The 24,510-nt window shown below is 42.4% G+C and overlaps 1 protein-coding gene across 1 annotated transcript in view; it reads right to left on the reverse strand.

Annotated features, from left to right (window-relative positions):
- Positions 1-243: 243 nt before the first annotated feature.
- LOC147724787 (lymphocyte antigen 6E-like) overlaps positions 244-24,510 on the reverse strand; it is a 98,155-nt gene continuing 73,888 nt past the window's right edge. The window contains exons 3-4 of the mRNA XM_086967068.1: positions 15,888-16,108; positions 244-430 (exon numbers count right to left, since the gene is read on the reverse strand). Coding sequence (XP_086823194.1) covers positions 15,897-16,108 — 212 coding nt within the window. The 3' untranslated portion in view covers positions 244-430; positions 15,888-15,896. The remainder of the gene's footprint in view (positions 431-15,887; positions 16,109-24,510) is intronic.

Consider the following 24,510-nt stretch of genomic DNA (forward strand, 5'->3'; position numbering starts at 1 on the left):
GCACCACATTGACTGTTGCTGATGGCATGTCTGAGAATCTGAGAAAATTATGACTTACATAAACTCTTTCCCTGTTTTTGTGTTTATATGTTTCTGTGATTGAAAACCCTGCTCAAGGTGAATGGAATGCACACGCACGCCAACAAGACTATTTAGTAATGCATCATTTAGCTATTTATTAGGGGAATAGGATGTTTTGTTCTCTATAGTTTATCCTTCAGGAAAAAGAAAACTTCTAAGCAATTTTGGATGCAACAAGAAAAGTATTTATTCCCAAGAAAATATCACAAAGATAACATTTTGTTTTTATCTTCACTCAAGTGGCATACCATCTACAAATTTGATGAGGAATGTGTGCTCCTTGCAGCCCTCTGCTCCCATCACACCTGCTGTCCTCCAAGAAACACAGGCTCCTGGCACTTCTTCCAATCTATACAAATAATTAAACAGGTATTTTAATTCCAAAGTCATAACTTTCTCCTCCATTGCAAAGTGGGCAGACTGAGTTCAACCATAACTAACATGAAGGCAAGGCGGATCATGGAAAGCCCTGCACTACTCTTTGAGAACTCAACCCAAACACTGCCTCTTCAAAAAACCTTACTGATCAACTTTCATGAGTAATGCATCACGAAGCTTCCCTCCCCAGATGACATATGTTCTGTCACTGAACTATATCACCTGTTCAGAAAGCCCTTGACACAACTTCTTCAACCGGGCTTAGACCTTGAAGGTTTGGAGTCTGATAACTAGCCGACCATTCCACCAGTCGGTGGTTGACGTGGGCGTGCTTCGTTTATTGCACACCTACAAAATGTACTTCTGCACCATTCTTAAGTTTCAAAATATAGCCACAAGGTGACATGTTTGATACTCCATGAGAAACTCGCATAACGGGGTATTGCCAACATGCTGAATCTTGAGTTCAAGCAAGTCAATATCTACCAGGTAAAGTCATATGCAACTAGCACACACAAATAGACAGTCACAGCCTACATCACTATGCCTTGTTTTTGTAGAAACCCTGAAGATTCAGCACGACACTGGAATCAGTTCACAATTCACCTGACGGCGCTCCTGCTTTCCTCGTCCCACCACTGTGTTCTCAGGAGCTAACAAGAGACTTCGGAGGGACTTAAGTTGGATTTTAACTTCTGTATCACCGCAGCACCAGCTTTGTTGATTGATCTATGTGTGTTCTCCTGGGACCCTGAGCTTGTGGAGTCTGACCAGTACGTAACCCTTATTTTAAGCCATAAGAGAAATAATCTGCTATTGTCCTCAGAAATAGGCATGTTCTTCCGGTGGACCAACATTTCATTGTCATCTTTAATCCCAAACCCAAGAGCAATAAGGGTGGCAACCTAATCACCAAAAAAAAACTACATCCCTCATGTAACCTTCCACCTACAATAATATCTTTATGAACACATCTGAACAAGGCTGTGAATTACAGCCTGCATTTCAGGCATCTAATCTATTTAGCAATCCTATGCAAGGTAAGGTCACTACTGTAGTTACTGAATGGGTGGCAAAGTAGGGTCGCTTGCTTTGCCTCTAGACTTCAGGCTTCACCTCTGATCAACAGTCTCTACAGGGGACACTAGCTCTTGTATAATATAACTTACTAATAACCTTACAGGCTCAATTTGTCGTCACTTCAGGAATGCATCATTTGCTAGTTAACTTTATGCAAAAAAGAACATCCTCCTTTCTTCACTTTAAAAAAACAATGAGCATTTGAATATACACAGGAGAACAATGCACTAGCCATTTCCTTCAAGTTGTGCCTGTTTTGAAATGATATGTGTTATTGGTGTTCATGCTTGTTCAATAGAGCTGTAGATTCAAAAGCTAAAGGCCCATTCTACACATCAAAGGGGATTGTTTGCAGTAGGGATGTGGTTGGTATAAGAAGGGATAGTGTATTGGCTCAATCAATCAATCAATCAATTAACCATTAATAGAATGAGAGAGTGTTTTTTGGGGAACTATTATGGCAATACGTTCATCAGAGTAAAAACGTTGTGGTAAAATTAACAACATTTTAACAATGTTTTAATCTTTTCCACTGTCCGTATTTTGAGGTGGGGAAAGAACAGAACTTTGCCATATTTACCAAGATATGGTGTAGTTCTCTTTCATAGCTCCGGTGCACTTGTGGGTATATATTGCCAAGTCAGGCAGCCTTGCAAAATCTTAGTGAATTTGGGCCTTTGCTTTCTTTTATGGTGGCAATCTCATAGGCCTCAAACCACCTATTAATGTTGCCGCCCACCACATAGTCAGGCACCAGCTCATTAGGTATGTGCACCCTCCTGTCTCCAGAGGGCACTGAAGAAACACTGCCACCTAAGGCTCCTCTCATGAGCTAAACGCTCCAAAGCAATCCTCTCCTCCATGGCAAATTTCTTTTGCTCTTAACTTGGCAAGTCCCGACTTTAACTTCATTTCCTGCTTCCTGCCCTGGAGACAACCTCTGGATGACACAATGTTTCCGACCCAGAATGAAATTTCCAATCCTGATAGGGCATTGCCCCCCCTCCTCCACAGGCAGCAGTCCAAGACACTTTTATAGACCCTAATCCAAATCCTCCACCTCATTCAACTCCACTTCCTTCTGCTCCTTCTCTGGGGTCTCATTCAGTGCAGCATGGGTTTTTAACCAGGCTCTCAGGGCCTTTTGCAGCTCCACCTTCCTAGTGGTGCTCTTCACAGGAAGCCTGGAGTCCTTGCAGAAATCCTTAAGTTGGCTCACAGTTTAACCCTCACGTTTGGCCAGCTCAAAATCAATTTTTGAAGGTTCAGGGGTAGATGTAGAACCTCCAGTCAGAGACATGCTTTTAGGAAAAAGCAAAAATGGCAATCGAGGAGAATTGAAAAATTAAAAACTTCAATCAGAGAGGAAAGACAAAAGAAAATTAGGAAAAATGTCAATCATGAGGAATTGATTTGAATTGGTATGGTTTGGTAGTGCACACTAAATTACTGTAAGACACTGCACAAACACAAGCCCTATCCTCACCGCTGACCACTAATGTTAGAAATAGGGTTTCTAGTTGGCATAAGTATTCACCTTATCCAAGCAGGAAACACAATCCTAGTCAGGATAAAAGTCAGCTACACACCCTAAATTAACCTCTGCTCAACCTCTGGTAGCGTGGCACAGAGCAGGCAGGCTTAACTTGAGAGGCACTGTGTAAAGTATTTGTGCAACACTTAATACAGTAAAACAGTGACAATACCATGCACAAATAGGCAACATGAATAAAGCTTGGTTTAATGAACAAAAAAATACCAAAATGACAAACTCCAATGAGTAGAGCCAGAATTATGAATTTAAAAAGAAATCTTGAAATATAGTGCTTGGAAACATAAAGTATCAACTGGGGCTATCTGGCCGCGCTAGACGGGGTCAAATCTGAAAAGTCAGGCCAACCACGATGGAGTGTGGGTCAGTTACAGGAGTTACACAGGGCTTGCTAAAAACAGTACCTTCGCGAAGGAAGCGATGACGTAGAGGAGCAAGCTGTGAAGAGCGGTGGTGCATCGATCAGTAGCATGGTAGGTGATGCTTTGTTTCTGAGTAGCACAGTGGGGAGATACATCGTCGTCAAACTCCTGGCCATGGAGGCAATGCTTTGTGTGGTTTAGAAAAAGAGACCAAAGTTCAAATGTTCATGCAATGTCCTTGATTACTGAGGTTTTGGGATGATGTTGGCAAGACCTTCACATGCATTCTGGGGCTACATGGTAAGGAAAGCCTTTTGCTGATTTTCTTTGGAGTAGTTGAGGGGCTTATTAGGCAAGCTAGAGATGTCCTGTTCTTTTCTATGTTACTGGTGAGAAGGGAAGTATGCTGAAAGTGGATGAGTGGTATTCTCCCTCAAAATGCAGAGTGGCTAGACGCCCTGATTTATACCTCCAAAATGCATTTAATTGGAAATTCATCAAAGAAAAAAAGTTTTCGAGATTGCTGATGGAGTGGGCAGGGGCATAAGTGGGGTAGGAGTAGGCACGATAAGAGCATATATCTTGTCTAATGATTGCACCTATATAGCTCTCCTGGCTGTGTTTCTAATGCAACTTCTGGAAGCCGGATAATATGAGAGAGGTGCAGCCTCCTCAACAATGTCTATCCCCATACCTGACAGTGGGCAAGAATAGAATCAAAAATAAAGGTTTGGGTGACGAAAAAAAAGTTGATGATGCGTTGATCCCACAGAAACAGTCAGAAAACCCACTTACAGGGGCCCAGGACTGGATTGGCACCACTTGACATTGCAGGATTCACAGTTGGCAGAGTCCAGAGGCTGTAGCAGAGTTCAATAAAATATTTGATGTCCCTGAGACTTCAGAACAGGAGGCAAGCCAGCAAGCCCGTGGAGTCACTTGCTTCTGGAGATGTAGAGCTACAGGTCCAGTCCTTCTCACTGCCAGGCAAGAAGAGCAGCAGGGCAGGCACATAATACCCAATGTCCATCAGAGTGACAGTACTTTCAGCAGCACAGCAGTCCTTCTTCTTGGCAGAGTGTCCTCAGGTCCAGGAACATACTGGGTTAGTGGTGTCAGGGGTCCAGTACTTCTACCCAATTGTAGCTTTGAAGTGGGAGAGACTTCAAAGAGAGGCATTTGAAGAGCACAAAGTCCCTGCCCTAGGTCCAGACTCACTACGGGGAGTATGCAGCTCTTTGTGTGGGGACAGGCACAGCCTTATTTATTTTCAAGGGTCAGCTCCTTACTCCCATCCTGCCCAGGATAGCCCATCAGCCTGGTGCATCCCCATTAGGATGTGAATGGCCCATCAGGCACACATAAGCTCCCTTTGTGTATGGCTATCTAGAAGGAATGCACAAATCCCAGATGTTACCCACCTCAGACGTGTATTTTTCAGAGACATGCAGAGGCACAGAATGGTTAGGGTAAGAAAATGCCAACTTTTTAAAAGTGGTCTAAACTTGCTGATTAGGTAGGCCGAACCCCTTGGTATATAACTTTCTAAAAGTGTCATTTGCAGACTTACAACTTAAAATACGACTTTAGCATAAGTTGTTATTTAAAATTATGGGTCCAGAGATTCATCTTTCCCAATTGGAAAATACACTTATGAAATGTAATGAAGTAATCCCAATATTAACCCATGGGAGAGATAGGCCTTGGAGTACTGAAAAATGAATGTAATAGTTTTTCACTACCAGGACATGTAAAACTTAAAAGTACATGTCCTACTTTTTAAAGTGCACTGCACCCTGCCTGTCCCAGACCTACCTTTGGGATGACGCGCCATGTCATATATCCAAACCCTATTTAAGGCAGGAAAGGACGCGGACGCGTAGCGGACCCTCTATTGCAGGTCAGACAGTGGACCTTAGTGTTAGGACAGTATAGCACTGTCTGTTATGTAACTGCTGTATTCTCAAACTTGTACCTGTACCTTTATTTTAAAACTGTAAGGCATTACCTCATAACCTTTTGGACTTAAAAAACACTCATTACTTTTACCTGTGCCGTTCTTTGCCTCACGTATTTGCACACTCTTGTTTTCTTTTAGCCGCCAGTAGTCCCCGGTCTGCCACGGCCTGAGCCGGTTGTGCGGAGGGACGTGTATTCTGGCTTAGCTTCCGGCTCGCCGACCAGAAGTGAAGATTATCGGTCATGACGTGCTGTGTCCTATTTCCAAACCTATTTAGGGCAGGAAAGGAGCCCGTCCGCGCCAGACCGCCACCAGCATCCCTGCCCAATTTATTACTTGTTTTTATCACTTGGCTTTCTATGAGTGTTTTGAGCTTCTTTGCACTACGGTCATGGCAAAAATGTGTTATACAAGATAGGAACTCTTACGATTGAATGATCCTCACAGGTCTAGTCCCCCTAAGGATAGCCAAACCATACCAGGGAACATAGTGATCCCCAGGAACTGTAGGGATAACATCCTGAGGGAGCACGCTTCACCATCAAAACCTCAACCTATGCATGTTCTGGTACCAGATATTAGTAAGACATTTAAACAATTAAAGGGGCTATATGTGACTATTACTTTCCCTCTTCAATATCACCTAACTAGATTAGATAGAAATGGCAAGAAAGGAGGAGGCTTAGCAATAGTTGTGACGGCTGAATTGGAAATTTCTGTATTGGAATCTATTACATCCGACCTACTAGAACTATGCATTTTCAGAATTGAGAGACAATCTAGGGGAATCTGGAGAGGAGCAATAGTGTATAGGCCGCCGGGTGCGAAAATTAATTTTATTCATAATTTACTAGAAGTCATTGCTCCCCATGTATTACCGGCTGACAATTTTCTTTTGATAGGGGATTTTAATTATCATGCGGAACTATCATCAGATCCTGACACAAATCAACTAATCACAAATCTAGACACATTGGGATTGGTTCAAGTGGTGGAGGGACCTGCACATTCAGCGGGACATACTCTTGATCTTATATTTACTAATATAACTAGTATCAGAGTAGAGCCCCCACTCCCCATGCTATGGTCTGACCATGATATGTTGACATTTCCCATAGCAATAATCACTACATAAAAGGATTGCAGCAGCGAACTGACATGGAAAGTTACCACTGCATCCTTTTCAGCTCATTTAAGTCCCCCTCTGCTATCTCATACAGAGAGTATCGACCACATAGCTACCTCTTTCGAAGTAGAAATTACATATACCCTGAACATCATGGCCCCTTTCTCAAGTGTTAAAACTAAGACTAGAACATCACCCTGGTTCACAGAACAAATAAAAATGAAAAACTCTCTAGTAGGACAGCCGAACGGAAATGGAGAAAAAGTAAAAGCGCTCAAATGGGAAAAAGTAGAAACTTATGCATCGAAGCTACCTGGTCAACATTAGGGTAGCAAAAAAATCATACCTAGTGAATAGGATCGAAAAGGCAGCTAACTCCAATAAGGAGCTTTTTAAAATTTTTGAAGAATTTACTTCTTCCCCTTCCAAGCCACGTAATCTTCCCTCTCAAGGCTGGATAGATACTCTTTCCTTGTATTTTGAGGATAAGATTGTTGCCATTCATAATTCGTTTCCAAAACATGAGATTAAAATAGAAAAAAACATGGTAAGTGACTCGGAGAGCACTTTTCACCTGTTAGAGGAGTTTACTATGTTTAACCCAGATGAAGTGGCAACTGCCTTGGCCAAGATCAAATCCGGTTCCCTGGCAGACCCTATACCTCCATGCTTCTTTTGAACCATCGCCCCTTCGCCTCTTAGAAATCTTACTGATATTATCAATATGTCACTTCTGCAATCAGAAGTCCCAATTATAGGGAAAGCTGCGATGGTTAGACCTATCCTAAAAAACACTACTGCTGGTCCTAAAACTCCAAGCAATTATCATCCTATTTCCTTGCTTCCTTATTTTGGAAAAGTCCTTGAGTCTTTGATTAATGGGCAACTTACAACCCATTTGGAGAGCCACAGACTACAGTACCTGTCACAGTCCGGTTTCAGGGCCGCCCACAGCACAGAAACAGGTGGAAGTTATTGACAACATCAGATTAGCCCAGGACAATGGACAATTGACTATGCTTGTCCTGTTGGACCTGTCGGCTGCCTTCGACACCATCTCCCACAGCATTTTAGGACAATGGCTCTGGGAGATGGGTGTCAGAGGGAAGGCCCTGGACTGGCTTAAAAGCTATTTAACCAATCGTACCACTTCGGTACAAATTGACAACTGGGTCACCCGAAGCCAGCCAGTAAAGATGGGTGTTCCCCAGGGATCCATATTGAGCCCTATGCTCTTTATTCTTTATATGTCACCTCAGGCTAAAGTGATCAGGTCCTATGGCTTTGACTTGGTGTAATATGCTGATGACACCCAGCTAGTGATCACCCTAGGACTTGATCCCCTTGACACAAAGACCTGTTTTAAAAACTGCATGACTCACACAGATAGCTGGATGAATGCGAACCATCTCCAGCTAAATGGAAGCAAGACGGAGGTCATTCTTTTAGGTAGGGCACTTGAAGTATGGTCTAACGACTGGTGGCCCCCAAATCTGGGTACTTGCCCTTACCCAAAACCAGTAGTGCCGAACCTTGGAGTAATGATCGACAACCAGTTATCGATGAAAAATCAGGTAAACCAGGTAATTGGCACCTGTTATGGAATTATGCGGAGTTTAAAAAAAAATCTTTCAATAGATCCCAATTAAGTCGAGGAAGCCACTTGTTCAAGGACTGATTATCAGCCGTATTGATTACGGAAATGCCCTGCTGGCCTCTATCAACGAAGAACTTTATTCCAGGCTCCAGGTTCTGCAGAATACAGCTACCAGACTGGTACTGAACCTTCCCTCTAGGTCCCCATCGAGACCCAATCTTAGGCACCTCCACTGGCTATCCACGAAGAAGTGCATTCAGTTCAAGGTCCTTTGTCTAGTGCATAAGAGCGTCCGATGCAGCGGGCCTGGCTATTTTGCAAAAAAACTCTGCTGGTACCAGCCGATTAGGACCTTAAGGTCAAGTACCAAATTTCTCCTGACTCCATGCAGAGTTCGCACCGTCAGAAATGGCGGGAGATCTTTCTCATATCTGGCACCTACGTTTTGGAATAAACTTCCACCCCATCAACCTGCCTTATTATAGATCCTAATCGATTCCGCAAGGAATTAAAAACCTGTTTTTTCAACCATTGAAAGTATTTCTTTTCCTTTTTCGGTCTGTATTTCTGTTTTAGAGGAGTTTACACAAGCGCCATGAGACCTCCGGGTGATATGTGCACTTAATAAATATCCATGACTTGACTTGACTTGACCTATATATAATAAAAATGAGGGTTAGGGCCTGGCAAGAGAGTTAACTTGCCAGGTCGAAATGGGAGTTTCAAACAGCACAGACAGGATCTGCAATGGCAGGACTGATACATGTTTAAAAGGCTACTTAAGAGGGTGGCAGAATCAGTGCTGCAGGCCCACTAGTAGCATGTATTTATAGGCCCCTGCATACAGTGCACTTTACAAAGGAATTATAAGTAAATTAAATATGCCAATTGTGGATAAGCAAAAGATACCTTGTTTTAAGTAGAGAGCACATGTGCTTGAGCACTGGTTAGCAGTGGTAAAGTGCCCAGATTCCTAAAGCCAACCAAACCAAATTCAGCAAAAAGGGTAGGAGGTAGACAAAAAGTGTGGGGATAATCCTGTAGAAAGGGCCAGATCCAACAGGGTATGTAAAAGTATAAAGTGCAACTCTGACCCAAAGGTAAATAGGCACAACACATTTAAACAACAGCATAGAAAGCAAGACAAATACCGCAATAACACTTTTTAAAAACACAGTAATGAGAAAGTACGATATGTAGCCTAAAGCCATGTTCAGGGCCGTTCGGGCGGTACTTCCCCGGCTGCATTATGTGCCTGAAGTCATGCAGTCATTCAAGGCCTCACTGCATGTGACAAAAGCTGTGTACAACGGATGCGTGTAAAAATGAAGTCCATGCTCTAAAGGGAACATGTGCAGGAAGCATGGTGCAGGGCCACAGATCCCACTCTGCACAGTGTCCATGTTGCACAAGGCAAAGGCCCTGGGCACTGAGCTCTAAGCAATCATAGGCTTGAATGTCAAAAGCAGTCAGAGGTCTGTGTTCACAAATTTGTAAACTTGCATGCTCGCACATTTCCAACTGTTTTGGAATTTACATAACCATTCCTTGACACAAATAAATCTCCAAAGTTCAACTTATTCCCACTTCAAGAATACATCATTTGCTAGTGAGCCTTTTGCAAAAAAAAGTCCATCTTGGTTCAGTTTGAAAAAACAACATGTATTTGGGTATACACAGGAGAACAATGCACCTACTATTTGCTTCGAATTGAGCCTGCTTTGAATGGCTGTGTTTTGTAGTTATTCAGGCTTGGTCAATTGAGCTGTAGATTCAAAAGCCAAAAGGCACAAATTACCCGTAGAAGGAAATTGTTTACAGTAGGGATGTGGTTGGGATGAGAAGAGATAGTGTATTGGTTCAATCAATCCATAGATCGACCATTAATAGATGCTGAACTAGAATGGGAGAGTTTGTTATTGGGAACTATTCTGGTAATATGTTCATCAGAGTAAAAACGTTGTGGTAAAATGAACAATATTTTAACAATGTGTTCAGCTGTCAGTATTTTGTTGGTGGGAGAGAGTAATCTTTCCTGCTAAATGTTTCAGGGCATATTTATTACCAGGGCGGAACTTTGCCATATCTTGGCACAGTTCTCTCTCGTAGCTCTGGTGCACTTTTGGCACAACCACTCCTCCTCCCCAACATCAGGGTTGCCAAGCCCCGCCATGTCGCCGCCTGACCATACGAAAAATATAATGAGAATACCGTAAGGTATTATCATTTTATTTTTCTGTTTACACTGCTCTGGGAGCAGTGAGGCTATGCTCCTTCACCTCAGAGGAGGAGCCGCCACTGGCTGCCACATGCTGAAAACACGTACCCATGATAGAGTGCCCACACTCAGAGTGACAGGATAGGGACAGGTGGCTCTGTTCTGTCTTCCTGTGCACTGCACTGCCAGTAAATCCACACCTTGTGTCTTCTGATACCAAGCCAGGCGTATGTGAAATCGTGCATAGGACGCAACTTAACAGGGCCTCATTAATGCTTAACTGTAAAAGAATGAGTGTTGGTGCCCAAAGCTCTGCTCAGACGTGCTTGGCTTGTGGTCAATAAATGTTGGTGTGGCAAATAGCAAGGCTGCGTAGCCTTAAATCCACCTCATGCTTCTTTAACCGCATGCGCGCTAGCGGAATTCCGCTCCTGTGCTGAGTTTTTTAAAACCGCACTTTACGTGACGAGCTGGGCTCGTCATCAGCGTGCGAGGAGGCTACGCCATGACGAGCCCAGCTCGTCATCAGTGTGGAAGGGGTTAATCAACAACACCCCCTACCCCTTCCTCTCTCGCTCTTGCATGTTCCTGCTTTTGCCGTTTGTGACAGAGTTTTCCATTTTCCTCTTCCTCCTTCTTTCCCCTTTGTAGTAGTAGTAGTACGCATACTTTTATAGCGCAACTATCACCCAAAGGGTATCCTGGCGCTTTGACTCATACTGACCTAGCCCACACAACAGAAGGAATTACACATCCCTAGGAAAAAGATGGGATTTCAAGCCTTTCTTGAATGAAGCAAGATTGTCAATGCTCCTTAATGTTAGCGGGAGAGAATTCCAGAGTTTAGCTGCAGTGTGACCAAAGGAGCGGCCACCCATTCGCACCCTTTGCATTCTAGGCACCGCCACTAGATAGGCTGATGAGGACCGTAAAGATCTGGTTGGGGTGTACCAGGAAAAAAGCTCTTGTACCCGTACAGGCCCCTGACCATGAAGGGCCTTGAAGACAATGCAAGATGCTTTAAAATCAATACGCTAAAGGATGGGCAACCAGTGCAGATCCTTCAGCACTAGAGAGGAGGATGTCGAGCGCAATCGGGAAAGGGCCAGCTTAGCTGCCATATTCTGAATGCGTTGCAGCTTGCCGATCAAACAGCCAGGGGCACCCAGCAACAACGCATTACAGTAGTCTAATCTACTAAGGATGATGCTGCGCACGGTATGCAACCGTTACCACGCAACTTTTACCATGCATACTGTTACAACGCACACCATTACAATGCAGGATCCTTTACAACGCTTACCTTTACAACGCATGACATTACATCGCAGATACTATTACAACGCATGCCATTACAACGTAAGTATAGGTAAGTATATCATTTTATTTAACCTTTTTTTTTATTACCAAAATATTAAAAAATAATTTATTAATTTAAATAAAGTAATTTTATATATAGTTTGTGTTTTGTGGTACAGGGGTATTTTTAGGGTTCAAGGCTGGGTTTGGGATTTGGGGTACAGGGGTATTTTTAGGGTTCAGGGCTAGGTTTGGGTTTTGGGGTACAGGGGTATTTTAGGGTTCAGGGCTGGGTTTGGGTTTTGGGGTACAGGGGTATTTAAGGGTTCAGGGCTGGGTTTGGGTTTTGGGGTACAGGGGTATTTTAGGGTTCAGGGCTCGGTTTGGGTTTTGGGGTACAGGGGTATTTTAGGGTTCAGGGCTGGGTTTGGGTTTTGGGGTACAGGGGTATTTTAGGGTTCAGGGCTGGGTTTGGGTTTTGGGGTACAGGGGTATTTTTAGGGTTCATGGCTAGGTTTGGGTTATGGGGTACAGGGGTATTTTAAGGGTTCAGTTTTTGAAAAATATTTAAATGAAATTAAATAAATTTATTTTAGTAATTTAAATATTTTTTGAAAAAAGTATATATATTTATATAATTTTAAAATTACAATGACATTTATAAAAAATGTATTTAAAAAATAAAACTAATTAAATATTTATTAATTACATTTTTAAAATAAATATTATAATAATATTAAAAAATAATATACTTACCTATACTTACGTTGTAATGGCATGCGTTGTAATAGTATCTGCGATGGAATGTCATGCGTTGTAAAGGTATTCATTGTAAAGGATCCTGCGTTGTAAAAATGGCGTGGTAATGGTATGCGTGGTAAAAGTATGCGTTTTAACGTCATACATCCGCTGCGCACTACCTCTGGTCTGACTAAGGTCGGAAGCAGGAGAAGAATTTTACGCAAAGAACGCAATAGCATCATACAGGTGGCAACAGTTTTATGGACAGAGGCATCCAGCTGGAGATTGGGTCCAAACAGGATGCCCAAATTGCGCGCGGAGTCTGCCGCCGCCACGGTGCCCTGGGAAGAAAGTGGCCAGAAATCCGCTGGCAGAGGACGAGGGGTGCGGTCCAAGGAGCAGTGTAGTACCTCCGTTTTAGCGCTGTTAAACTGGAGGGAATTTAGGCGTAGCCAGTTCGCCGTGGCTGTCATACACCGATGAAAAGTCTCCTGAGACACAGCATCCCTGCCTTCAAAGGAAAAGATAAGCTGGGTATCGTCAGCATAATTCACAACTGAGATACCAAATGATTTTATCAGCCTGACCAAAGGGCGAAGATATAAATTAGAAAGGATATAGCTTATAGCCGACCCTTGGAGCACCCCTTGTCCCACTATCCTGGGGGCAGACCTAAAAGGTGGCAAAGCCACTACCTGGTGCCTCTCATGCAAATAGGAGACCAACCAATCCCGGGCCTGGTCTGTCACCCAGGCTTCCTCTAGTCTGCTGATGAGTATCCCATGGCTGACCGTATCAAACGCGGCCGACATGTCGAGCAGCACTAAAAAGGCTGCCCGACCAGAGTCGACACGCGAACGAAGGTCATCCAGCACGACCACCAAAGCAGACTCGGTGCCATGAGCTGGCCGGAAACCAAACTGAGCCACATCAAGGCAATGATTGAATTCCAAAAGCCTGGACAGAGGTTTTGTGACCAGTTTTTCCAGGATCACATAACAGAAAGAAAAAGTATCCCTTACCTAACACATAATTTTAATATAGTAATAAAAAGATTAATCAAATGTTGATGACAAAGACTGAACCATGACTTACATTATTTTAAAAAAAATATATTTTTTATTCCATGTTTATAAATATAAATTCCATAAATTTGTATCAATTAACATTTCTTTGTAAGTTCATCAAATATTATAAAATTTACAGTTTTTTATAAAGACAAAACATTTTTTCAAATATAAACAGTGAAAACAACAAAAAGCATAATACAGTGCAATTAAGTCAAACATATATCAAATTGAATGACTGCAAATTAATACATAATTCAATAAACCCCTGGAAAAAAGAAAAATACTGTCATCTGCACACATTCATAACAATCTCTACAATCTCACTCAGACTACACACACTCTCACAACATTTGAGACAAGGAAGTAAAATCATGAATACAGGTCTCCAAGATCAATGTGAGACCCCCCACTTGGTCGACGCGCGTTTCGGCGGCTCAAAGCCACCTTCTTCAGGACCACTTACTATAAAGCAACCCAGATGTCCAGGGGGTACAGAGAAGCAAGTGTTGTTGATTCAGAAGGAATTCTGATGGAATGATCCAAAAGTAAGGTATCAGACGTTCGCTTTATATCTATCTTCCAAATAATAATCCCTATGTAAGTAGGTATTGGAGTAAGTTGGAATCTCCGTAGTTACTGCATGCCACACGATCCTCGATTTTCTATGTTTTTTAAAAAAAAACAATAATTGGTTCCCAGCTCAGGTAGGTAACAGATATATCCACAGGGTATTTATAAGTCCATATTCTCCTCAGAATCCATGAGGTACGCCAACAAGACCTTTAAACGTCCTGAATCAAATAGGACCTCAATACTGGCGTATCCATAGTCCGTTCCACAAAGGGAAAAACAGTTTTTCCAGGATCTTAATGGGGTATGGAAGCAACGATATTGGCCGGTAGTTCGCCACACATGTCGGGTCCAGAGTAGCCTTCTTCAAAAGGGGGGAGACCACTGCCCGTTCCCAACACGCGGGAACTGTAGCAGTGCTAAGCGATTGACAGCACATGGCATGAAGAGGAGGAAAGAGTTCCTCCTGAAACACCTTCCAAAATCTATGGGGGAGCGGGTCCATGGGTGATCCTGAAGACACACTATTAGCCAGGGTACAGAACTCATCAAAAGAAGGGGAGGGAAAACGATCTAAATGTACCAGCCCTGCCACTTCCGCATCAACCTCGGCAATAGGTGGCAATACCGAAGCGGATGGAGGCTGACCGGTGGAAATCGGGTTAGATAAACCGCTAAGAATGGTAACGATCTTATCCTCAAAGGTCGCCGCCAGAGAGTCACATAAGGACTGGGAGGCCGAAATATCATTAGTAGCACAAGCAGGATGCGAAAGATCTTTAACAATCTTAAAAAGAGTCTGAGATTTGTTCACTGCATGTATTAGCGTATCTTCCAGAAACTTGGCTTTAGCGCACTTGATCTGCATTTTATAGTCCAAGAGGGCCTGTTTAAAGAGAGCTTTTTCTTCCGCTAAATACTGCTTCCTCCAGGCTCTTTCTGCCTGCTTGCATCTCAACTTCAGCTGAAGGAGATCTTTAGTATACCATGGCATGGCGGGTTTAGGCCTATCTCTTGATTTCCTCAGAGGGGCAATTTTGTCTAAGGATTCGGTAATCATTTGGCATAGACTCACATGTGTTTTTCTCTGTCTCTTGTTCTTTGTAAATGTAAATAAGGAAAAATATCTGCCAGTTCCCAAAAAGGAGGCAACAACCAGCTCAAATTAAGCACAGGGCATTGCACCCTAACAGTGTGCACTCAACAGTGTAACTTTCGACAGCACTAGAAGTGTGACAACATGAAGCTGCTGTGACCCTACCTTGGAGTCAAAATGCTCATGCAGCATGTCCAGCTGACTGCATTTGAGCTGGCCTGTAAAAAAGGGGGAAGCACAGGGACCGTATTCCCTAGGCAACATGCCATTTCAGATAGAGCATTTATTTGATTGATTTTAAAGCAAAGCTTCTCTGATAAGCAGCTAACACAGCATAATGGCACCAGAGACTGACGTGTTTTCTCTTTCCCAGAAATTTGACACAGGTCCTTCAAGTTTATTAACCCCGGCCCCACAAAAATGATTGCTATTCCTGAATTTGACAAAGACTGCTGAATTCAATATTACAAGGGTCATTGTTCTACTATGTGAAGGATACACAAGTTTACATAAATGTATCATAATGCTTTGATTCATGGGTTTGAAATAGTGAGGAAGGACAGAAAAGGAGGTTCTTCAATGAAAAGACACAAGGACACTGAAAGGCTTACATTAAAACGTAAGAGGACTTCAAAAGACATATAGCTAGATAATTTGTGGTTTTTTCTGCTTTGTGCTGGATTAAAGTAAAATACTCTGCTGTGAATATTTCAGATGTCATGTTTTTATGGCTGCTGGGTATTTCACTATACCTCACCTTTCTGGGTCAATATGTGAACAGAAGACCAATGAGAACCGCAGTGGGCGCCAGGACCGCGAAGCCGGCCTTGCTGGCCATGGTGCCGGCCACTCCGTTGAACACTGCATTGATATTGCAAAGATCAGAGCTGCAGCAGGTGACGGTGACGTCTTCGTTAAATATAGAAAAACTACCGGGAGCACACTCCTCAGAGCATTGCTTAGTGATCTGGGACCCCACTGCAAAGCAAGAGAAACAATGGTAAATAGGCACAATAGTTTGATGAGAAGAATCATGTGTAGAATATTCAGCTGTGTTGTACCCTTTCCTATCACATTGAGTGAGTGCAGTCAGGCTAGTAGGGTGGTGTTTTAGGCTACTTTAATTCAGTCACAGTCAGATGCATACGTAGTAACAGTGTCAGCGCTGCCCACCAAGGGCCCACCGGCTTCAGTACATTCTACCCATGCATTCATTGTGTATTGAAGTGTGCACCATACTCACAGGAACCCCATCCTGTGAAGAAAGAGGGAGCTTACAGGCACATTGGGACAGTAGAGTGGAATTGCTTCCAGACTTCTCATAAAGTAATTGTTAGATAAGGGTGCCTTAGACACAAATAATTCATAATGTTAATAATTATTTACATTGTATAGGATAATACGTGCCCTGAACAATGAGACTGCTATATTTATTAGCTGTGCCCTCAGTGATTTCTTTCATCTTGCCTCTACTTCTAGAATGTCTTTGTTATTCATCCTCTCCTCACCAAAAGATCATTTGTTAATGTATTTACTCATCCAGCCATTAATCCATTTAGTGTTTCCTTCAGTTTTCCCTTCTAGTGATGTTATAGTATAAAGTGCAGTGTGTTTCAAAGAACTATAAGGTCATTTTATTTCGTAATAGGTCGCTTTACCATCGCCCATAGGGGGTGACCGCAGTATGAACCCCCCTCACCGGTGCTAGGCCGCGCAGCTTTTGGACTTTGGAATTCCCTTGGCCCTCACTTTCTCAAGTAAAATCATACAAAATATGAAATGAAGCCTCGGACACTCCAGGGTCGCCAGTACCCTTGAACGAGACTGGACAAGGCAGCATCACCTCTGCCAAGCTGAAATTGGTTGTGGCACGTCTTTCAAGTAGTAGTACTAGTAACTGTATTCGATCAATAAATGATCATTCACATAAAAAAAAAAAAACTCCCATCATACATTTAAAAGTAATACATAGAAAAACATCATAGTTAGAAAATGAAGTTAAAAAAAACAGATACTTGTCAGTACTAAAATATCTTTAGTTCCAGGGCAAATTAATTTGAGGCCCATCGAGAAAAATCACCAGTTATTTTATGGTTAGGTAGAATCATCATTTCTGATTTAGAGGAAGGTCACTCCAAAGAACAATCAATACACAGCCATGCTAATTGCTATTGGGTAACATATTAATCCCGACCCGCCAGACATATAACAAGTATCTTGTTAATGTAAACACAAGCCATTTGGTAGTGTCAGATCTAAACACACGTAGGGCTTCTGCTGGTTGTGTAAATGACAAAAGTTGACATGCCGGGATTATCCAACTTCTTCTAATGTGTGCCTAGTAGGGACAGATGACCATGAAATGTTCTAAAGATTCAGAGCTAATACTACACATATGACACAGTGGGGTCACAGTAGCATTCTTCCATTTACTTTGGTTCATCAAGAAGGACAAGGGGAACCCATTTAATCACTCGGGACCATGGGCGGCAAGTATTTTCAAAACAACAAGTGGTCCTGAGCATACAAGAATAAGGAATACTGATATATATGGATCACAATGGAATTCTACATAGTTCAAGATTCCTTGACCAGCCGACACAATAATTAATTGTGTTCAGGCAAAATCAATTTTCTTGTCCTGATGATGATCCCGTGATACTTGAGCTGGGGATCGAAACGTCGACCTTAGAGTAATTCATACATGTACTTTTATGATACTATTTGGTGTGTGAATGACTCCAGGATACACTGCTAAATGTATATCTAATACCAGTGACCTGCTAGCTCACCTTGTTTGCCTGATAACTTCCTTCACTTACCTTTACCTTTACCCCTTTGCCTTCTTCTCTCTGCTTGGCACAGGACTGTGCCCCAGTATAACCCTCACTCCTTGGGTTATTTGTTGTATCTCTGTGATTACAAACTTATTGAATAATAAATATTCCTTGGCCGGCTGGTCAAGGAATCTTGAACTATATAGAATTCCATTGTGATCTATATATATCAGTATTCCTTATTCTTGTATGCTCAGGACCACTTGTTGTTTTGAAAATCCATTTACTTTGGTGGCATTCAAAGGCAAAGTCCTAAGCCTAAATTGTAAGTAAAGTGCGCTTACATGTGGGGGTTCGATTTCATCCATAAAAATGCCAAACTGGAAACCATTTTTAAAATCTAAAATCAGTTAAAGTGCCCAGTGCCGTAGCATTGAGACGTAATAGCTTAGTATAATTCCAAAATCTTTTTTTTTAAATGGGGAAGCACTTCTTTCGTCATGTTTTTGGATCCTCCCACAAAACCCCCATCCCCAGTTTGAACAGCCACAGCTTGACCTCCCTAAACTAGACCACCCGATCAGCTATTGCTTCCTTAACTGGGACCTAAGTGTTACTGGTCTAGTCTTACCCAGAAAACTAGTACCATCAATACAGCAATGAGCACAATGCCCTTTAACCCTAGGTCTAAACGTACCATAAATAGTGGGGTGTTTATTGTAAGGTTTAAAAGTAATTTTATAAATGTATTTTCCACCACCTCTAGGCACTTCAATTGTTCCATGCTCCACACATCAGTGCCATGAAGAGCAGCGCCCAACCCTCTGGCCCAATGTATTTCAATTGCAAGGGAAATTGAGCGGAAAACAGATCGAATTAGTTTCTTAAAAATTGCACTGTCTACATGCTGGAGTGCATTTTTTGTGTCTGGGGGGACCATGTCATGACAGTGGCGGCTGGTGAGATTTGAAAGTGGTGAGGCGTAAAAGTTCATGGAACACTTTACATAAGCATTAGTTACATTACACAAGCATCATTCGCCTGGTGACTTGTTGGGAGAATAAGTGCCGCAACACACAGACTACAACAGTAGCACACAGGACATCATACAGAACCCAATAGTGGAAAGTAGATAAATGAAACGCAGCCTTTGGCAAGATTCAGAGTTGTCTTCAACTAGAAACATGGAGAGTCAACACTATTAATAACATGACTCCAACTCAAAGAACGGCATAGTTCATTAGGATTTTCCAGATGAAATTGCAGGGGATTTGTGTTGTCCGCTTTGGTATCTCTTGATATTGGTGCCAAATTTGGGGGGTATGAGCCAGGGTGGATTTAGGTGCAGGTGATTACATTTTTTTTCCAAGTATAGTTTTTGTGAAAATTAGACTTAATATGCGAAAAAATTATGTTTTTTTATGTGAAAACTGTACAAGAGGTATACCCTTATCCACTAAAGTCATGTGGGGAAGTTTTCTACCACAGCGCATGCAGTAGCAGCGCACATAATTTTTCACTGTTACCACAAGGCACTGGGTAAAAATAATGTAAAAAATCGTACATAGAAGAAAAACAAAAATTATGCGAATAAGTAACATCAAATAATAGGAATTTGCATTTCAGACCCATTTTTTTCAGCTTTTAGAATGCAAGGGCAAAGAACTTTTTTTAGAATCCGGTGCACCTGTCTCTATGGAGCTCTGTCCCAGAGACCATCTAAACATGCCGGCACTGTTTCAAATTTCACACATTATTGAAAACCTGACTGTTATATCCTGGCCAATAAATCATTTCCATAGGATTTTACTGGCAAACATGTATTTAAAAAACATTTCTGGTAAAACCACTACTCTTCTGTATGGAAACAGTTTGTATAGAAGAAGACTTAACATAACATACCAACAACTACTCAGGGGAAGAAAAAACAGAGAGAAACATATGATTTAATTCACCAAGAACCAATAGTAGGCAATACACAAGGGGACATAGCAGACACTTTTAAAGATACAAACAGAAAAACACACCAAAAGTGTCAGCAAGGCAAACGCTGGTATAAGAACCACATGCCACTCTTAACAGCCCAAGAAATCTACACATAAAGCGACCAGAAAACCACTACTGGTAGATGCAAACATAAGGATGTGCAGAGAGAGAGAGAGCCAATACGAGCATCACTGTGAAATAAACAGAGCACTTCGAGCAGCAACACAGTGAGGCACAGAAATGGCAAGAGGCGCACATATTAGCAGCCACTAAAATGGACACCGCACACTTACACATAAAGCGGCCATTAAAATGCATATCGCACACATACACACAAATGTACACAATGGGTCACAAGCATATGTGCCGAGAATTTGAGACAGCAGTATTAATTAGGTCAAATGCCAGGCAAGCATATTGAGTCACATCAACCAAACGGCCACTGACAGCACAAACAGGCCGAGATTATAAAAAAAGAGACAAACTAGAGCTTTGAGTGCAGCATACGCCCACGCAGATGTACAACAGCTCTGGATACGGGGGATACCGTCATTTCTTCACACACAGCGTGCTTCCCCAGCAGGTGCGCAGTTTCTTGCTGAGGATCTGAAGTTGGAACGAAGATATATGACAGGGCAGCAGGATCATGTCAACGTCACCTTCATAAACGGTCGTCTTTGCTAGAAAGATTGACGTGACATGCAGCCTGAGACCAGCCTGTGTTCCAGCTCGCAATACCGGGGGTTTGGGGGATGGTTGGAAAGAAGATTAAAATTAAAAAAAATATAAAAGAAAACTTACAGTTGCGGTCCGCCTCTGCTTGACTGCTCCTAGGGTCCCGCGCGCGCTCTTCAAAAAACTGGAACAGCCCGACGTCACTGGCACTGCCAACTCCTCTACTGACGCTGCTCCAGCAGCACCAGGATTGGTTGTGGGCAGAGATACTCCCTGCCCATTAGGAGACCGGGGGCTGCAGCATGAAGCAACCCTCGGTCTCTTAAGGGGAAAGTTAGTGCGCATGTTTGGGCTGACCGTAAAAGTTATCAGCCCAAAAACACCCATGCGCACTAACTATTGCTGTGAGACAGTTCTAGTGCGATATAACTCTGTGAGTGCTGCCGGAGCCGACCAGCCCCTGCCCCCTCCCACCCTCTTCCCCGTCCTCCTTGTTCTACTTCTTCGACGCTAATTCCAATCAGGAGTCCTGATTGGAATTAAAATGACTGTAGGAGAAGTAGAACGATTAAGAATTTATTTGAATGCCGTGGCATTAATGCCATGGGCTGTGGCATAAGTGGGGCAATGCCCCAGCGCCCCCAATGGACGCACCGCCACTGTGTCATGATACTGGTTAATCTAACTCCCAGATAATCAAAGGCTTTGACCTGGTCTAAAATATTTGAGCCCAGCCTTGGTTTCCATTTTAAAAATTCATGAGGATTAAAAGCCATGAACTTGGTCTTAGACAATTGATCTCAAGGCCACAATCATTGCAGGCTGTTGCACACCTATTTAAGACATTCTGCTTGCCCATTGGGATTTTAGAAATTAGCAGTGTATTGTCTGCAAAGAGGAGAGAGGGAATTAATCTACCTGCTAATTTAGGGGGATCAACCCCACAATCAAACAATGCATTGATAAGCCCATTCATATATAAGGTAAACAAGGTTGGTGTCAAAACATAACCTTCACGGACCTCTTTTGAGACACTTATATTTTTGGTTAGATCTCCACCAGTGCTCCACCTAATTTGGGCGTAATTGTCTTGATGCTGTCGCACTATAAGTTGCAACAGGCCGCTAGACATCCCAAGATCCCTCAAGGCGACCCATAATTTGGTCAACTGATGGAGTCAAAGGTTGATTTGAGATCCACAAACACAACATACAGGTGTCCCTTTCCTGATCGTAACTTCCCTCCACATGAGCAATAGGAAACGGAAGACCTGATCCAGAGTGCTTGTCGATACCTAAAACCAGCTTGCAAGTGAGACAGTATATTATTTTCCTCAATCCAAGAGTGTAGGTTGGTCAGGATCATTTCCAAAAGACTTTCTGTGCTTTGTCTATGAGACTAATAGGCTATAGTCGGAGGGGTCCTCTTTATCCCCTTTCTTGTATATCAGGTTAATTTCAGTACCCTTCCAAGTCCCTGGGATATCCCCTCACGAGATAAAATGGTTGTTTTATAGTTACAGATAGTTTTGAATTATTATTAACAATGTTCTCCACAGGTGCGTTAACATCAATCAAATGAAAAATCTATTATAATCTTGTCTGTCGAATAGCTGCTTTTTTTAGATAGCTTTATTCTTATCATCTATGTATTCTACTGATGTTTTTAAATGGCTTATCAGATTAATGAGTTATTGGAGAATGAATTCTATGGATGTAAGAAGGTTTTTATCGGTTGTAGTTTAGCCATGTTTTATGCATGAATTTAATGCGAAATAAAGATTGTTGATTGATAGATTGATTGAGTGGAGTAAACAAAAATATATATTTGGCTTGCAATGGTAAAAATCTCAGGGTGTTCTGTCTAGCCTTGGTGCTTTTCCAGATTGCAATGTACTAATTGCAGCTTCAGTCTCTTCCCAGGTAATACTAACTGGATCCCCTACTTCTTACTCAAATAAACAATGCATCGCATCCTTAGTATTCTCTTTGTCCGACTCCCTACTATCCCTGGTGTCATCATTCCCGGAAGAAATCTTCCCAGACATGTGGTTGAATTAAGAAGTCCTCCTCTTTAACCAAATTGATTGTTCCTTTAGAGAGTAGATGCCAGAATGGCTGGCAATCTTTCATTCTGGACACCTCTGCTAGGGCATGCCAGTTCTCTTACTCCCAACTTCTCTTTGCCTTGACCTCCGTCTTACTATATTCTCCTCTTTTCTCTGTTATGTCACTACTATTTATTTTCTTCACAGCAGAGATTAGCACTGTTCTAGCTTGTCGACAACTCCCATTATACCAGGGCACAACTCTCCGCCTGTCTCAGTTGGTTTGACGCTGCCACAAAAGTAGCTCTTTATGGTCATTAGGAGATGGGAGAAAATGGTCACAATTCTTATGTCATTATGATTAGAATTTCCCATAATGAGAAGAGTTTGGGCTACCGCTGTATAGATACCGGCTAGCGTCTTCTCATCTGAAACTACGTTTGGCCATTTGATCCACCTATAGTTGTTTGTGGTAACTATGGGCATGGCCACCAGACCAATGTGATTTATCAAAAAAGGGAGTATTAACTGACCAGTGCATGATGATCACTGTCATGTCTGTCTATAACAACCATGTCAAACACTTTAGGCCTCAGGTCTAGGTCAACCATTATATATTTGCTGCAACGTCAGCAAATCCACCTACCGCCAAGATTTTTCCTTGCTCGCGCTTGCCAAGGTCTAGTTGGCGAGCGAGAAAAATCGACCTTCGGGCGAGATTTCTCAACATGAGTGTTCGGATTTCTCAATGCGAGTGGTCACAGCAGGTCGTGACCACTAGTGTTGAGAAACCTATCCGTTCGTGTTGAGAAAGCTCCGACTCAAATTGAAAATCTACTCGAACAGCGGAAGGAAGGTACGCCCTCTTGCGCTGCGCATGGTGCCATTTGCGATGATTTTACAGCGTGGGACAAATACCATGCTCTCAAAATCACAGAGAATAGCATGACCCTAACACACTCCACTGCTCGTGGAACTCCACGTTTTGTGTTACTTTGAACTCTGCTAACCCTGCCCAGGCTATAACCCAACCCACTCTTCTAACAAATAAAATGTCTTGATAACTAAGATTCGTACAATCAGTATTACAAGATAAACATTAGAAAACCTTGTTTTTCAATTGGCCTGTTGCCTCATTACTGTTGTCAGGAAGGAGGACATTATTCCGTAATGGTGGCCTCTCCGGGCCGTCTTGTATTCTAATATTATCGATGGATTTTTGAAGCGATAACACAGAATTCTCTAATTTGCCAAGTTTATCTAATAGTGGTGAGATGCTGTTTCTCAATACACATTCACATCTGCATATTATGCATTGCGCTCGCTGCAACGCCAAATTGGCGATGAAGCATGCACGCATTGTAAATTGTTTTATTAATTTAATTATTTACTTAACTCCAATCGGTCGTATGCCAGAGTTTTCTACCCCTCACCCTACCCCGCCCCGCCCTGCAGCACTCCCTCGAGAAGCCGCCACTACCCAGAGGACCAAAACACATTGACCCAACAGGTGCCAGATGCGGAAATAAGAGTTCAACTGACGTTCAGCATTCTATAAAAGTGTGAAATGATGATTCAATCCAACAAATCAGACTTATGTATCACCATTACTTACTTTCTATATATACTAATTATTATTCAACCACAGGTAAGGTGAAGAGAATTAAGTATTCCCGTCATTTTGATTTATTGTGTAAAATTCACACTTTATACGCAAAATCACCGTAAATGGCAGTAAATTTTGCACATGCAAATATTTACAAAAATACTTTGTTGGTTTCCACAAAATCCTGTCTTGTATAGTTTATAGGTACAAAATAGTTCTAGGTAGACACCAGTTGCAACCGGCATGGCTCGTTTGTGAGTGGGGTTGGTGTGGGGGGTCGCGCAGGAGG

This window comes from Lissotriton vulgaris, chromosome 4_1, assembly GCF_964263255.1.
Source record: "Lissotriton vulgaris chromosome 4_1, aLisVul1.2, whole genome shotgun sequence".
Classification (NCBI taxonomy): domain Eukaryota; kingdom Metazoa; phylum Chordata; class Amphibia; order Caudata; family Salamandridae; genus Lissotriton; species Lissotriton vulgaris.